The sequence below is a fragment of the Cupressus sempervirens genome, chromosome 5 (assembly GCF_028749045.1).
Source record: "Cupressus sempervirens isolate cs-2001-9-10 chromosome 5, ASM2874904v1, whole genome shotgun sequence".
In the NCBI taxonomy this organism is placed as follows: domain Eukaryota; kingdom Viridiplantae; phylum Streptophyta; class Pinopsida; order Cupressales; family Cupressaceae; genus Cupressus; species Cupressus sempervirens.
Window position 1 is genome coordinate 354,097,777 of NC_143122.1, and position 17,321 is coordinate 354,115,097.

General features: G+C 35.9%; 2 protein-coding genes across 3 annotated transcripts in view; one reads left to right on the forward strand and one right to left on the reverse strand.

Moving 5' to 3' along the window:
- Positions 1-3,498: 3,498 nt before the first annotated feature.
- Positions 3,499-17,321, forward strand: part of LOC149556190 (uncharacterized) — a 46,078-nt gene continuing 32,255 nt past the window's right edge. For both annotated transcript variants that reach the window (XR_016364646.1, XM_089830317.1), the window contains exons 1-2: positions 3,499-3,656; positions 3,742-3,905. Coding sequence is in view for 1 of the 2 variants with exons in the window: in XM_089830317.1 (XP_089686443.1) it covers positions 3,539-3,656; positions 3,742-3,905 (282 nt within the window). In the remaining variant the exon portion in view is untranslated. The remainder of the gene's footprint in view (positions 3,657-3,741; positions 3,906-17,321) is intronic.
- LOC149556191 (uncharacterized) lies at positions 11,811-16,533 on the reverse strand. The gene is made up of 6 exons (XM_089830316.1): positions 14,304-16,533; positions 13,860-14,158; positions 13,320-13,717; positions 12,991-13,214; positions 12,693-12,880; positions 11,811-12,596 (listed from the first exon to the last, which is right to left on the reverse strand). Exons 1-6 carry the CDS (start codon positions 15,041-15,043, stop codon positions 11,983-11,985), a joined length of 2,463 nt encoding a protein of 820 aa, XP_089686442.1. The 5' UTR covers positions 15,044-16,533; the 3' UTR covers positions 11,811-11,982.

Consider the following 17,321-nt stretch of genomic DNA (forward strand, 5'->3'; position numbering starts at 1 on the left):
AAGAAAAGGAAAAAAGTTATTCCTTCATTATTCGAGGAGGAAAAACCTTCAAGGTTAAATAACGCTTGAGTGGATTTAATTTGTCATGTATTTTAAAAAAAATCCAAAAATAAGATGAAATTATATTTTATTTTATTAGCTAAATACATTATACAATACAATTATGATTTATATGTGAATCACCATAATTTATTCGTTAATTGCATGAGCAAGTAGTCTTATTCATGCCTTGTCTAGTCTCAACAAAACTGAAAGAGACAATGCAAGCATGTGGACTACAAATTAATTACCTATCATACATTGCACACAAGGCCTCGATTCTTTATCAATGCAAAACATTACAAAATACTAGTACAAGAACTCTACCACAACTATATTCTTCGTAATCACCATATTTGAGGCCCTACATACTCTAGGTTTTGACAATGATAATATAGACTGATTATGACAACTTTGAGGCACTTTGAACAATCCTACTATAATTGAGTCAAACAAACTATTTACCTCAACACCTATGGGTTAGTAAGTGGAAATTATAAAGCTAGAAGCATTTCTAAAATTTTTAGGAAAAAGGAAGGATAGAAAAGGGTTATCTAAGTAATATAATACATGATAAGTGTACATATCTCAATAAACTTTAGTGCATCACCAAGGATGCCCTACAAGTAGTAATTGGGCCCAATACACAAGGAGAAGTCTCCCCAAAGAAAGCAATAAAACATGACAAGGTTAAAAGCACACAAAACACTTCAAAGATGCAACCTCCTTCACCATGGTATTTTGGGATTTCTTCAAGCCCCACAAAAAAGAAAAAGAAAGAATAAGTGACATGCATATTATGACATGATGTGAAAATATATCAATTGTATTATCTTCTTAGCTGACAAAGACTATACTCTCATAGAAGCAATTGGGATAAAATTTTCCTAGATACCTTTACTTCTACATGGAACTAGTGATGAGAAGATTGGATGATATGTAACAACAACACTAAATTTTCCAAATGACCCATCCATGCAAGTATTGCTAGTTATAAAGAATACATGGATAATTTGTGAAAGAAAAACCATAACTTATATAACAATTTAGGGAGAAACTACAAGATCCCAATCTCTAAAGAAAGGAAAATTCACATCAAGGAGTTCAAGAAGATTATTAGTGAGTAGATATTGAAAGGAGTGAAAAGGAAAGGGAAGAATGAAAAGGATATTGCTTATAACCCATTGCAAGTTAAACCATTATTGGAAGAATCCAAGTAGACCCATTTCTTCAAACCAGTGTAAAAGGGTAAAAATGGGTAAAAATGAAGGATATCTAGACTTCTAAATGGAAACAAAAGAAGACGAAAGAAAAATAGAAGATAAACAATAAAAGGCTAAATATATGTTAGGAAAATGATGTTTCTACGTTGTAACAATAAAATGTCATTGTTGATAAATGAGCGTGAGAGGTTAAACTGGGATGTTTTGTACAATATAGATACTAAAGACATTCTAAAATAACATGTAACAAAATTGAAGCAATTGGAAGATTTTGTGTTAGAAACAAAATGTTGCAACTCCAGAGGGATACAACACATTCATTAGGACACTTATTTTGAATCCAAAGGTATAATCAATTTTAACATAAATGAATACAATTAGGTTTCAACACTTCATGGCGATATTCTAGAAGAGGTTACAAATACATGGATGGGTGAGATGAGGAAGAAATGACCAATGAGACGAGGAAGAAATGTGTGATGACACACATAATTGGAGTCTTAAGTGAACAATATCAATACTTTGTACCAATCTTATTTACAAGGGCCCATACTAACTAATACCCTTGAAGATTGCACGGATACGATTGATAATATTTTATTAGGGAGCCTCTACATTCAATGAAATAAAATACATACATAAGAAAATTAGAGCACAACTAAATGTACTGCATAGTTAATTATATCAACAAGACCTAATAGAGGTAAGTAAAGCACACATCTTCATAAATCCTATATTATGTTGTTGTTTGGCTTTTCAGAAGCTAACACATTAATGAAATTAAAAATAAAATAAGAAACTTTTTGTAGTCAGATGGAAAGGGTAAGAAACATAGAAACATTTACTTAAATGAGGTTGGTGTTCCATAGATTGTTGCCATTACAAAGTAGGTCTTAATTATTTGAGAAAACATGGTATAACCCTTGTTGTAATATGGATTATTAGAGCACTTGATGGGGAAAAGCCTTGGAAAGTGCTAGTTAGTAATAATAGCTTGTTATTCCTAAGCATACCAAGTAATGAACATTATTGCTTATAGATAATTTACTCATTAGAAATTGTGATTTTAATATCTATATGAATCATTTATTTATAAAATAATATTATTTTCTATTGATACACCCTTCAAACTTCCATATTCAATAAGTACTAAAATAAAAAATACGTTTTTACAAATATTTAAAATTTGTAAACATATTATTAACACCTACATAAGTCAAATACATGAAAACTATTACTTTTGCTCACAAAATCTTTACACCTCCACTTAAACATTAAAAAAACTTTGAAAATATTTTTATTAAAAAAAAACCACCATTTTAACAAACATGTAAACATAAAACTCCATAAACAAATCTCACCAAAAAAAGATATTTCAACACCTCTCTAAATAGATCATCCCAACTTAAAAATATATTATTACAAATACTTAAATAAATTAAAAAATATTTTATATTATTAAAATACTTAAATAAATTAAAGCTTTATAAACAATTATTCTCTCTAGACAAATATTTACACCTCCACCAAAAACAAATAGGAGTCAAAATTTAACATATATTTAAATTGAAAACAAATCCAATACTAACAGAAATCAAACTTTTATAAACAAGAATTTTCCTCATCAATCAATCCGTCACAGCACAGCAAGAGACAACTACGAGTCCCTATTATATATTCGCGTGGATTCTCCGTGGAGGCAAAATGGCATACATCGGCTGATTTAAAACAAAGCAATGCGCCGATTTATACGGGAAATGCAAGGAAATTTATAGTTTTATTTTGTTTTCAATGGTTTTAGCAGTAAAAAACTCCAGTACAAAGAACACCTGGTAAACAGCAGGCCTCTGAAATTTTAAAATCCGAGTATCAGTCGTATGCTAATTCACGAAACCTTCCAAGCGGCTAATTAGATACTCATTGAGTATAATCCTTAAATTTGATTTAGGCTCACAGCTTCAGGCAAACGGCATATACTCATTAAGTATATATCCTCCAATTTGTTTCACCTAAGCCCACGATCGAATAACGACCCACATTACCGTTTGGGCGAACACGCAAAGTAGATGACGGTCATCCGCGTCTCCAACGAATAAAAAAAGATATTTTCAAATACTGGTACGTGTCAAGCCTGAGCACGACAGCTGGTTTGCCTATGCTCCTATTATTCATAAAGTTCAATTAAATGATGATATTGGAAGGTACCTATATAACACCGACTACAACATAAAAGTTTACTGCTCGCTGAATCCAAGGAAAAAAAAACAAGTGATAAAATGGCCTACCTGAAACAACAGCCATTGGACGTATATTCAATGTGTATACTCTTGGTGACGCTTCTGTTCAGTTTTCACGATGCGTTTGCGGTGGAAGATGAAACGATTATATTTCATGGTGAGAGTTGCAGACGCTTTTCTTGTGAAGAACAAGTAAAAATGATTTGGCAGAGTTAATGATAGAAGATATTTGTTCTTGCTAGGTGTGGAGTTTTTGGAGTCGTCCGTGCCTGCTGCGGCGCCTGCTATTGTGGAGAAGAACAGTTCGCTAATATTAGCAGAGAGCCGGACTTACAGACGCGACCCACTTGATCATTTCAAGCGCTACAGAGGGGGCTGGAACCTTTCTAATGAGCATTATTGGGCTGTAAGTGTTGAAAATTTGAATACCCACTTGCTGGATTTAGATGTAAACATGCAATATTTTAATATTGTACCTGTGTGTATGTACTTCTTGGTGCGGAAATTTGATGGATTATTAATTTGTATGGTATCCATTGTGAAAAGATGAAACATATGTCTACACAGACATGCTTGTTTTAAGATCTTGACTACTCATTTAAAAATTGGTTTAAATGTACACCTGCATGTATCTATGCATTTTTTGTGCAAATGTGTTTGTGGGTGCCTCTTTTATTTTTTGGGAACTGATTGTTGAGCTATACATCGTATAAATGCCTATGTCTCTGGGTGTGTCTACCGGTTTGTTCTGGAAATGATAAATATACAACGTATATATCCTATGTATTGATATTTGGAGGAGCTTAAGCCCACATACAAATATACATGCTTATAGATATGCAGATGACAGAGATATATATGTACGCTTGTATGCGCGTCGTTCTTGCATATTTGCTTTGGGGAAAAAACAGAGATAAATTCTATGTCTGGTCATAGTTATTTGCGTTGGAAATAACAGATATACAATATGTACGTGTTTGGTCACACTTCTTTGCGTTGCAAATAATAGATATGCAATGTATATATGCGTCTGCATATGTGGGAAATAACAGATATACAATGTGTTGTGTTTGGTCATACTTCTTTGCGTTGCAAATAATAGATATGCAATGTATATATGCGTCTGCAAATGTCTGCGGGCTTTGAAATCTCAAAATGCTTGCTGGTTATCAGATTATTCAACTTTAAACACTCATGTATCCTGTAACTGGTAGTTTCTTAGAGTTGCAACGTTTCCATGCCGCGATCATGTGGTGCATATGATATATAATAATATTATTCCCCTAAATTAACTTGAAATGTATTTCTCCTCTGAAGGAACAAGGACTAGGTTCACATCCTTGTATCCACATCGTTGGGTAACTCTTAATATATCTATTTATATATAATACAGCCATATTCTTGTTCATTAACTTTTCTATTCTGGCTTCAAATTGTTTCCCTGTTATTTTGTTTGATTTGTATTGAAGTACCACTGTAATATCCACTTATTGGGTTGCCGTTGTCTGCCCACTATACTTGTAGTTGGGGAAGTTTCTTCCATGGTATATGTCTTCAGTCCGCTGTTGTAAATTAGACAGATCTGACCCAATGCCACTTACCTCTTGAATGCTGATTTCTGCACTTTGGATGAGTGCTTATGCTGATTGGGTTGATCTGTATACTTTTTGATTGGTTGGAATTATTGCTTGACTCCTTAATGTCTTCCTCCGTGGTGGTCTTCTTGCCTTGTATCTTCATGGGAGGGATGTCACACCTCTTCACAATGGTCAAGACCTTTCATAAATACCACCCTTTGAAAGATCAGAGCCCATCATCATTTCTGCTTTTTACAAGTCACAACCTTTCATAATTACCACCCTTGAAAAGAATCACAACCCTTCTAAAGGTCTCAAACCATCATCATTTTTTTTTTCTCTATGTTGCTGGTTCTAATGCGGGTTTGACATTCGGGTTTGAAATTTGTTCAAAATTTTTTGGGCTGGGGTCGGATTCATTTTGGGTTCGTTCGAACAAGAATTTTAATTTTAATTGTTTTAAAAATATATATGTAAAAATATGCTGCAACAAATAAGTTCATACACCATTATGCTAATATAAAGCAATTTAGCAAAATACACCACCACATATATTATCGATTTTGTTCGAATGGCATGACAAAATGTCAAAATACACCACCATATGAATGTTTTGGTTAAAAAATGTTTAAAACACCAATGTCAATAATAATAGTCAGTAATTAGTCATAGACTCATATGTGATCAAAATAATATAGTAATGAGACTCGCCGCGAGTCACCTGAGTCGGGTTACCCTTGTCGGGTCAAAATGACCTGTGACCTTGATCCACCAAGTCATCAAATATTTTATATTTCTCTACGGTATTTCTATTAATATACCGAGTCATGAATGAGTCTGAGGCTGGTCACGAGTCAAATTGCCCTTGTCGAGTTAGAGTCGGGTCCTAGTCTCGTTACTTTGGATCAAATATCAAGCCCGTGGCTGTATAGCCACGAAAATGCACTTCCTTTACATTGCTTTTTCTAACTTTAAAAAAAATTAACTAAGTCCTCTCCTTCATATGGAAGTGCATTTTCGTGGCTGTATAGACGTTGCTAAATATCAATGTATTATAAAAAATCATCAAATAATATCCAGACCAAGCCAATAAATGGGGATGAGCTCCTTCCAATGGGGTTCAAACCAAGCCAACAACAAACATACGCATCCAGATTGCCGCTGCCAAAAATCCCAAGCTATCGCTACCAATGGTGGGTTGCAATATGTAAAAATCCCAAATGGTGTCGTTTTAGGTTTTAATATGTAAATTGCTGCCTAAAACTAAGTTGACAAGTCAGTAAGATGACGTGGCCTCAAAATTCACCCAAATTTGTTCCACATTCCTCCAAGGCTCTGCTGATTGCAACCAAATTCAATTTAAAATTCCTCCGAATTCGACCAGGGTTTGAAACTATGAATTTACAGGGAATTTTGATGGTAACATGTGAATTTGTAACTATTTCAATCGACTTCGAATTTGAGCGAATTGAATGTTGAATTTCCTGTTTTTCGAGCGAATATGGTAACTTAGCTTTTTCTTAAGAGAGTTACAACCTTTCATAATTACCACCCTTGAAAGGACTCGCCGCGAGTCACCTGAGTCGGGTTACCCCTGCCGGGTCAAAATGATCTGCAACCTTGATTTGCCAAGTCATCAAATATTTTATATTTCTCTACGGTATTTCTATTAATATATCGAGTCATGACCGAGTCTGAGCTTGGTCACGAGTCAAATTGCCCTTGCCGAGTTAGAGTCGGGTCCGAGTCTCGTTACTTTGGATCAAATATCAATGTATTATAAAAAATCATCAAATAATATCCAGACCAAGCCAATAAATGGGGACGAGCTCCTTCCAATGGGGTTCGGACCAAGCCAACAACAAACATACGCATCCAAATTGTCCTTGCCAAAAATCCCAAGCTATCGCTACCAATGGTGGGTTGCAATATGGAAAAATCCCAAATGGTGTCGTTTTAGGTTTTAATATGTAAGTTGCTGCCTAAAACTAAGTTGACAAGTCAGTAAGATGACGTGGCCTCAAAATTCACCCAAATTCGTTCCACATTCCTCCAAGGCTCCGCTGATTGCAACCAAATTCAATTTAAAATTCCTCCGAATTCGACCAAGGTTTGAAACTATGAATTTACAGGGGATTTTGATGGTAACATGTGAATTTGTAACTATTTCAAACCGACTTCGAATTTGAGCGAATTGAATGTTGAATTTCTTGTTTTTCGAGTGAATATGGTAACTTAGCTTTTTCTTAAGAGAGTTACAACCTTTCATAATTACCACCCTTGAATAGAATCACAACCCATCGAAAGGTCACAACCTATCATTTCTGCTTTTTAGGAGAGTCACAACCTTCCATAATTACCACCCTTTAAAAACATCACAACCCTTTCAAAGGTCACAATCCATCATCATTTCTGCCTCTTAAGAGAGTCACAACCTTTCATAATTAACACCCTTCAAAAGAATTGCGACCCTTCATCATTGCTGCCCTTTGAAAGATTCTCCCTTCATCATTGCTGCCCTTGGAAAGATTCACTTCATTATCTTCTTCCCATTTCCTTTATTTTTCCATTAATGCCTCATTAATTTCTTTTCTTTGTTCTTTCTTCCCTCCTCTATATCTTCCTTTCAAATGAACTCATCCCTTTTATATTATGTTGAGGGAATTACAACTCGTCATTGCATGCCTCTTGAAATTTTTATTAAATATTATTATTTTATAATTACTAATTATATTATATGATATTTTATTATTATTATTATTTTTTTTGAAGGCATTGGCCTGCAGTGCAGCGGTTGCTGCTTCTCTTTGTAATAAGAAGATCTTTTGTTCGATTCCTGAAATGGGAGGTTAAACAAGCTTAATATAATTTTTTAAAAATTATTATTATTATTATTATTAAATCCTATTTCAGAAAGTTTATATTACAACCATGATATTTTTACAAATCCTATTTCTCTGTACCTGTAAGTATTGAAAGTGCCTGTAGGTATTTGTTAGAATTAGCTCAAACATTCAATATTTTCATATTTACACCTGCAATTAGAATAGTTTAGAAGAGTCTTTAAGGTCTGATGGGGTCAAAGATAGCTTCTGGGACACTCTGCCATTTTAACTTTCTGACCTACTGATGTTTTGCAATGAATCTGAATGATGAGCTCCCCGATTTACCAAACTTTCCCTTTTCAAACAAATCTTGTAAAGAAGCAGCTGTTAGTATATCTACCTATTTGGCCAGAATGTCACTGTGAGCTTTGCCGTCTCGAAGAATGTACATTTTAATTCAACTGCATAGTTGTGCAAAAGATACATATTTCAAATACTTTTTTCCCAATTTTCTTTAGACTTCTTTCATTTTAAGAATTGAAAGTGTCTGTAGTTATTTGTTAGAATTAGTTCAAACATTCAATACTTTCATGTTTACACCTGCATGCAGAATAGTTTAGAAGAATCTTAAGGTCTGACGAGGTCAAAGATAGCTTCTGGGACACCTTGGCATTTTCAATTTTTGATCTCGTGATGTTTTGCAATGAATCTAAATGATGAGCTCCCTGATTTTCCAACCTTTCCCTCTTCAAATGCTTCTTGTAAAGAAGCAGCTGTTAGTATATCTACCTATTTGGCCAGAATGTCACTGCGAGCTTTTTGCTGTCTGGAATCATGTACATTTATAATTCAACTGCCTAGTTGTGAAAAAGATACATATTTCATAATTTCAAACACTTTCTTCCCAATTTTCTTTAGACCTCTTCCATCTACCCCTTTCCCATCAAAGATGATGTAAGTTGGTACTCGGAGTTCTTGTTGTTGGATATTTTATGTGCATACAGCCCATTATTGGAAGACCGATGTATAGTTAAGGACATGTATTGACACAAATATGCTTTTTGAAAAATCCCGAATACCCATTTAACAACTCATATGCAAATGTGTATATATGTATGTATGTGCTTCTTTCTGGAACTGATAGATATACACTGTGTATATGCATATGCCTGTGTATGTCTGCAACTTTGTTCTGGAAATGATAGATATCCAATGTGTGAATACTGTTGTGTATTGATATCTCAAAAATGCGTTTAACCAAGTAGCTTAAATCTACAGGTGTGTATGTGCATCCAGATGTGCAAATGCAAATGTTATCAGTTGTATACAGTACAGAAATATTTGTATGTTTGGAATCCCTAAATACCTACTTTTTATCATTTTAAACACACATATCCCTATATTTGTCAGTCACTAGGAGGTTAACTACCTCCATATCTTTGCTGAGATTAACTACGGAGGAGGTGAAGGCCGTGGCTGAAAATATGCACATCTTTGCAGACCAGGCGCTTGACCTGATCAAGTCTTCTTAGCTGGCTTTTTGCTGTCTTTTTCAGCAGTCCTTTGAGTGACCTCTTGGATGTATTTTTTGGAGGTCTGTTTCATGTTTGCTCTGGGTAGCTCTCTCTGTTGCTTTCTTCTTTGTTTCTCTCTAGACTTTATGTAAAAGGTTTTGGGTCCTTTAAAACCTGTTTTTACTTGATCAAAACTACCTCCATATCTAGATCTTATTGAGTTTACAGTGTACACTAATAACCATATGACCTCACTTGAAATGTAGTATTGCGATTTAATGTCATGAGGAGAATTCAATTCAGTTTCAGTTGCCTTAGATGCACCATTTTCCCCTGATTTCTTCTTCTCATCTAAATCAAGAATAACCTCCATTTCTTGTATAATACCCATACATCTTGGTCAAGGATTCTTCCAAGGGGTTATTTGAGGTGATTCATAGCTTCTCTCATCCTCAGCAACAATAATTGTAAACTATGATCGATGGCCTCTGGACCTAGTACCATGCTTCTAGAGTGGGGTCCTTCTTGTCACTACTTAACTTATTGTGGATGCCATCTATATCCACATTGCTTGAAACATTGAACTATAGCAAAGAAGAAGAAAAAACAATCTTTAACTAAAAAATTCCAGTGCTTTAAAACAAAGAAAAAGAAGAGAGATTTTTTTAGGGGTCACTTGGATTTTGTTCCAAGGCTGCAGAAAAAATAAATCAGAACGTAATTTACTGATTATTTCTGCCTGCTTGGCCTTGTAAAAGCAAACAATAGAATCCATTTATAATATTTGAAACTTCTGTTTGGGCTATTTAGCATTGTTGTTAGTATATTTGTGGTTCTGATTTGAAACTATTGTTTGGTTTTGCTGCCTTTTTCTGGGTAGGCAGAAGTCATATATACGTTTAGTTTTCTGTTGGGTGGATTATGGACATTTTTTATTTTTCTGCTTTATCCTAAGCAGACAGCAGTGATAGATATGTAGAGTTTTCTTTATGTTAAATAGATGTAAAATTTTTTTTTTTTAGACACTAGTGTCTTATAGCTCAGTTTTTTATAGTTCTCGTTGTACTTTCAGAAGTTCATGTAATGCAGCTTAAGCTACTCTAGCCGCAGGATTGGTTGAAGGTTGACAGTTAATTTTTTTGGTCAAATGGAGTGGGATTTCAAATTTGCATATTATGTGTTGAATTTTAACATGGTATCAGAATAGATAAGCTAAAATCTTCCAGGTTTTTGTGGATGGAAACAACCACTTCCTGGGAAAGGGGGTTGTCAAAGTTTTAGCTGATGGCATGCTTGAATCTAATTGGGGCTTGTGAGATGCACAAGCACTTGTGATAGATTGTTGAGTGCAATGCCTAGAATCTTCCAGTGCTTAGAAAGTTGCTTTTTTTGGGGTATGGTGTAATTGGTGCTAGCTGGTACTCAATTTGTTGGATCTTAATATTACAGCTGGTATAATGTCTGGCCACATGAGCTGCCCTGACTTCAGCAGTAATTGAATCTGAGTATTGAACCTGTAACCCTTGTTTTTGTCTTTCAATAGCTAAACTATCTGAGCTATATCCATGGGCTAGTGGAAGGTTAATTTCAACTTGAAACGGGTAGGTGATTTAATTTAGTGAGTATGATGACGAAGAGCTTTTAGTGATTGAAAAGATCTAAGTTTATGAGAGGTTCTGGTGGGAGGCTCTAGTTGCTCTAGTGATTGGAGTGCTGAACAAAACAAAACATGATCCAACACATGAACTGTTAGAATATAGAGTCCACCAATATAACTGAGAGGGTGAGGGGGGGCTGAATCAGTTATCCAACTAATATCACAATTATCAACCTTATTAAACTTTAACCATATGAGCAATATAACCAGAAGCCACAAGAAGACACTCATGCACAATTAACACTAGATATGTAAACTAGGGAAACCCTTGATCAAAAGGCAAACCCTGGTGGGGATGGTACTCACAAGATGATGTACTAATATAAATATTCCTTGTTAGAAGATGGACCCTATTAGGAGTATAACAACATTTAGTACATATCAGTCCCTGTTAGGAGACTTTGAAGACTTTGAATCCCTGTTAGGAGACTCCAACCTTGTCAGGAGTTATGCCAACCTTGTTAGGAGTTGTAGAAGACAGATGGACCCACTGTCCAAACAGCTTCAGGGGAAAGACCAATGAACCCACTGTTCAAATCATAGTTGGAAAACTCGCCAAATGCAAAAACTCGCCAAGCCCCCCAAAAGTTTAATCGGGAAAAACTCGGCGATTTAAAAAAAAAACTCGGGAAAAACTCGGGAACCTAAAAAACCGCTGAAATTTAATTAAAAATACATTTATTTTGCAAAATTTAATGAGAAGATGCATCTAATAAGTTAATTAAAGACAATACAAAAGAAAGAAACAAAGTTTAGATATATATAAATGCATAATGCGTACAAAATTGCATTCTCATGCAGAATGCTCATGGTAGGAAGCAAAATAGTAAATTACTAAATAGTTTCAATCTGTCAAACTAGAAGTAACTACTAAAAGTCTAAATACATCAATACAATGTGACAATGCCAATCACATCTTCCTCTTTCCACTTGCACTAGCAGGAAAGCGAGGGGGTCTAGTCCTAGAAGAAGTGCCCCGCACTGGGATAGGGCGTGAGCTGCGTGACTGTGAACTCTGTGGCTGTGCCCCCTCGCTCGACGTCCCTACTGACTGGCTCGGCGTCCTGGAAGAGGATGCATCTCCTCCTAATGGTAATGTCTGATCCTCGCCTGAATCATCATCATCCTCGTCCTCATCCTCAATGTCATCCATAGTGAACTGAAAATCAGTGTCAACCTCCCCCTCCATGGCCTGCCTCTCCAAATCAGTGATCTCATCTGGTGTAAACAATGGACTTGGCTCCTGTGCTGTCCAATCAGAATAAGGATCTATCTCATCTAGATCAAGCGGACCAGGTAGTTCTAAGAGCTGTGACTTTTTTATGCGCAACTTAAGATTATAGTGCACATAAACAAGGTCATTAAGCCGTTTTTGAGTCATTCTGTTTCTTTTCTTTGTATGGATGGACTCAAATAAGCTCCAATTGCGCTCACAATGGGATGAGCTACAAGGTTGGGATAGGACTCTGAGAGCAAATTTCCTTAAATTGGGGGTATTGCCACCCCAACTTGCCCACCAAGCATCTGCAAAACAAAATTTAAAAAGTTATAAAGCAATAAAAAACAAAATTAGAAGCACAACTTATCAATTAGCAAAAGTTTTAATGTTTGACGCTTTACCTGGTGCTTGAGTAGATCTTGCTCTCTTTGCTAGCATAGAAGAGAACAAAGGACCCCTTGATTCCACATAGATTTGTTGTTCGGTCACAATAAGGTCTCTCTCCTCTTCACTTGATATCATTCTCTCAATGCATTTAGAGAGACCTTCCATGACCTCTCCATTAGGATCTGAGTAGGAATCATCAGCCCTAAAACAAATAGAAAATGATATCAAGTCTTACTACACAACCTTAAAAAGTAAAGTAAAATAAAGACTTATTAAAATCCCAACTTCAAGGACAATCAATTATCATAATACCTGAATTTGGGATTGAGGAAGTAGCCTGCTGCATGAATAGGTTGGTGGAGCATATTGTTCCACCTCCTATCAATTATTTCCCAAATGGGGTCAAATCTGAGACTGTCCCCGTGATAGTAACTTCTAACAGCCTCTTTCGCCCTATCCATGGCCTCATAAAGACCTCCCATTGGGGATTGCTGCCCATCACATGTGCGCAAGACTAGAACCAGGGGCAGAGACATCTACATTTGAAATTTGAAAAATACAAATTAGTTAATAACATAGTAAGTTATGAATTGAAAATGAAACTTGAATAAACTAAAAGTCTAAAAATATAATGAAGTTACCTCCACAATCTCCTTAGCCTTTGCAAAAAAGCTATCATCAAAGACTATTCGTGCCACAGCTTCTCCTTCGGGCTTCTTTGAGTAAGGTGAAGCAACCCAATCAGCACACACAAACATTTGCTTCAAAGCCAATATGTGGTCAAGAATACTTTGCAACGTCAAGAAGACCGTTGCAAACCTTGTCATAGCAGGTCTCATCAAATCTTTGCCTTTAGTGGCTTTTCTCATCAAACTGAGAACCCATGGGTGATTATAGATATATTTCGTGACTCGCCTAGCATCTTCCACAACTGGACTCACCCAATCAAGTTTTCCTATGTCCTCTAAAAGAAGGTCAAGGACATGTGCTGCACAAGGTGACCAAAAAAGTGTGGGATGCCTCTCTTGGAGGATTCTACCTAAAAGATTAGCAAAAAATCAATAATCAGTAACAAACTTTCCATATTTAGTATTTACAAATTACATCAAATCTAAATTGAATAATACCATAGCATTACATTCATGATTCATATTGATTCAAATATAAAAAATTAAATCTACCTGCTGCCACATATGCTGCTGCATTATCTGTGATTATTTGCACCACATTCTCTATTCCCACCTCCATGACAACATTCTCCAACATTAAAGCCAATGTGGCTGCATTTTTCACTTTGTTGGAGGCATCGACAGATTTCCAAAACACCACATCATCTTTGCAAGCAATCAAGAAGTTAATAATGGTTCTACTTCTTCCATCTGTCCACCCATCAGATAAAATGGTGCAGCCATACTTCTTCCACTCTTTCTTTTGGTCTTCTATCAACAATCTTGCCCTACCAACCGCTTTGTCAAGCAACCTACAAAATTTAAGTGTAATATTAAATAAAGTGTAAGTGTTAGTAAAAAATTAGGAAATAAGTTATAACAATTAAGATTTAAAATATAACAATGAACTAAAGTGAATCTCAATTATTTACAATTACTAAATAGTAAAATACTAACCTTCCACTCATATCCTTGCGATTAGGCGGCTTGTACCCTTTGCCTGATATTGTCATTGCATTCACCATATTGACCCAATAGGGACTATCAGCGGCATTCATTGAGATATTGTTGAAAAACCAAAAATCAGCTGCTGCAATATCAGTTTGCTCATGCACCTCCTTAAACCATGCAGTGCCCTCTAATGATGGCTGTGCTCCAGGTGTGTTCCTGGGCACAAAATAACCACCTATCCCTGATGGGGATCTAGATGGTGATGATGAAGAAGTAGGAGATGTAGAAGAAGTGGAACCGGTAAAAGAGAAATTTTGTTTGCGGATCCGTGGGCCACGAAGAGATCCGGGTATGTTCTCAAGTGCTTCTTCTTCCTCTTGCATATCAAAAGGAGCTCCTTCAGATTCAGCTATGGCTGCCCTCATAGCTATTTTTGCCCTCTCCCTATTCAATTTTTTCTCTTCAGCAGCTGCAAGTAGGGCATGGATGAATCTTTTTTCTTCATCAGTTACCTTGAGACAAGGATTTGAGTCATGTTTCTTTATGCCTGCAAGGTGGTATTTGAGGCGGTTTATGCCTCCAGAAATAATTCTCTCACAGGGAATGCATATCACCTTCCCAATATCATTTGGATTTGGAGCTTCATAGGCATACCGCCATGCCTTATCTCTTGCATTTTTAGGTCGAGTGCCTATATATCCAGATGGGCATGGTGTTTGTGGCCACTCTTCTTGTGGGTTTGTCATTTTTTTAATGGTTGACCGTTGCCCTACACATAAATATATAGAGAAATGAATAAACAAAGTTAGAACTTAGAAGCTAGGGTTTCAAATGATTCAAACTTCAAACTTGAACCATATCCTTAGCAAACAACAAACTTCAACCATATCCTTAGAAGCTAGGGTTTCAAATGATTCAAAATGATTTTAAATGATTTGAAAACATTTACAAAAAACAACAAAAACAAAAGAACATTTGTTATAAAACTATAAAAAGTTTTCAAACTATGATAAGATGAACATACCTGGAAAGAAATTTGTCTTCTAAAATCGGTTAGAATCCTCTACAATCCACTCAAATCCGCCTTGAATCACTTGCAATCAGCCAAGAATGCCTCCAAACCTTCTTCTCTTCACTCCTCAAGGTTCTAAACAATGCAAATACAAGAAAGAATGAGAAAAAACACACTCACTGCCGCTTAAATCCTCACAGGCCGCGTTCACCAGTAAACCGCGAGTTTTTAGGAAAAACTCGCCGAGTTTTTGCCGACTACTCGCCGATTACTCGGCGAGTTTTTACCAGTTTGCCGAGTTTTTAAATCGGCGAGTTAACTGGTTAAAAACTCGCCGAGCTAGGAAACTCGGCGAGTTTTAAAAACTCGCCGAGTACTCGGCGAGTTTTCCATCTATGGTTCAAATGATCTCTGTATTATTCCTTGCAAAATAATAAAAATGGATAGTACAACTTCTTCCTCTTTCTCTATCCTGTCAACCAGACTTTTGCTTCTTCTGATCTTGTAAACAGATCACAAATCTCACATCCAATAATCTCTTGGATTGCTTACTTGCATTCTCAAAACACTTTGCTCCTTTTTGCACTTCGCATGAAACATACACTTGATACCTCTCTACAATCAAGGAAAACATCTTTCTTTTATACCATATCTTCAAAATAATTCCTTGAGTTGACCTTGAGGCTTTCTCAATTAATTACAGTAAGATAATTAATTAATTTGTAATTACAATAACACTGTCAGCTCATAGTCTATACAACTTCTCACACGTGCGATACTAGGGCTTGTGCATCCGCTAATGTCACCATCAGTCTTTCTAATGTCACTGGTTGATTGCACATCACTAGATTATATCTCTGTTAGAAGATATAATACAAACATCAAAAACCGTTTCTCAAGTACTCTGTCTCTGTATTACTCTCTGTAAATTAGGTGTAACTTCCGTACATCTTCGACTTACTTGTTCGTCATCTGAACATAGTGTAGCACATGCCCATGATCACGCATCATTTGACAAGAAAAACCTTGTCCGTACAACTATGATCTCTATTTGCTACTCTGTCAGTCTTTACAGACTTATTGCTATGTTGACATCGATGACAAACACATTCATGAATGCAACATATCAATACTGCCACATGCTCACCAATGCTTAGGATACTCCCCCAAAGGAATACTATCAACATTCATGCTAACAACCTCCCCTTTTGGCATTGATGACAACATGGAAAAAAAATTTAAGTTCCAAGAATACCAAATAGTACTCTGCTACCGCCATTGTTGCTCTCAACTTTTCAAATCCTCTTCATCAATCAAATCTGACTAATAACCTCTAGAACACTGCTTTGTTCAATATCTTCTTGATCGGTATCATGAGTTGTTCACGAAACAACTTCTTCTTCTTTAGGACTGGCAACAATTTTTCACATTAAACAACTTTCAATACATCAGAGTTCTTCATGCTGCATATCTCCCCTATAGAGACATTCCTTCTTCTTTCTTACATGAATCTTTCTAAATCTCCCTAATAAATGCCACTCCCTCATTCATGTACATATCTCCTTTATTCATACTTAGGAGATGTTTTGCATGCATTCTCTCCCTTACTGTAATCAATGACAAAGCCTTCATTATGTTAATTTACTGCTTCAATTTACAACCAACTCGAGTGTCCAAAGGCACTACTATTCAATACCAAATACTAGATACCAAGTACAAAGAGTCCTCAATGACTTAGCTCATCACAGATACTCCCCCATACAGGGAGCATCAACATTTAGTTTAGTCTAACAATAGTGCTCTGTACCACTAGACTGATGCACTCTCTGCGTCATCTACTCAGAACCCCAAGCATACCTCTCAAGTGCTCAAATGTATCTTTAGGTAAGGGTTGCATAAAGGTATCTGCAATCTGATCTTTAGTACTTACATATTCCAATCTAATTTCTTTTTCTGCTGCCTTCTGTCTCAAGACATGATACTTAATAGATATATGCTTAGTCTTAAAATGC

What these genes read in the sequence shown, in the direction of transcription:
- LOC149556191 (XM_089830316.1), bottom strand. Translation starts at nt 15,043, where the DNA reads ATGACAAACCCACAAGAAGAGTGGCCACAAACACCATGCCCATCTGGA. An exon ending in AGCAGCATATGTGGCAGCAG is followed by an intron (nt 13,718 to 13,859) that starts GTAGATTTAATT and finishes CTAATCTTTTAG; the next exon opens with GTAGAATCCTCCAAGAGAGG. An exon ending in AGGCTAAGGAGATTGTGGAG is followed by an intron (nt 13,215 to 13,319) that starts GTAACTTCATTA and finishes TTTCAAATGTAG; the next exon opens with ATGTCTCTGCCCCTGGTTCT.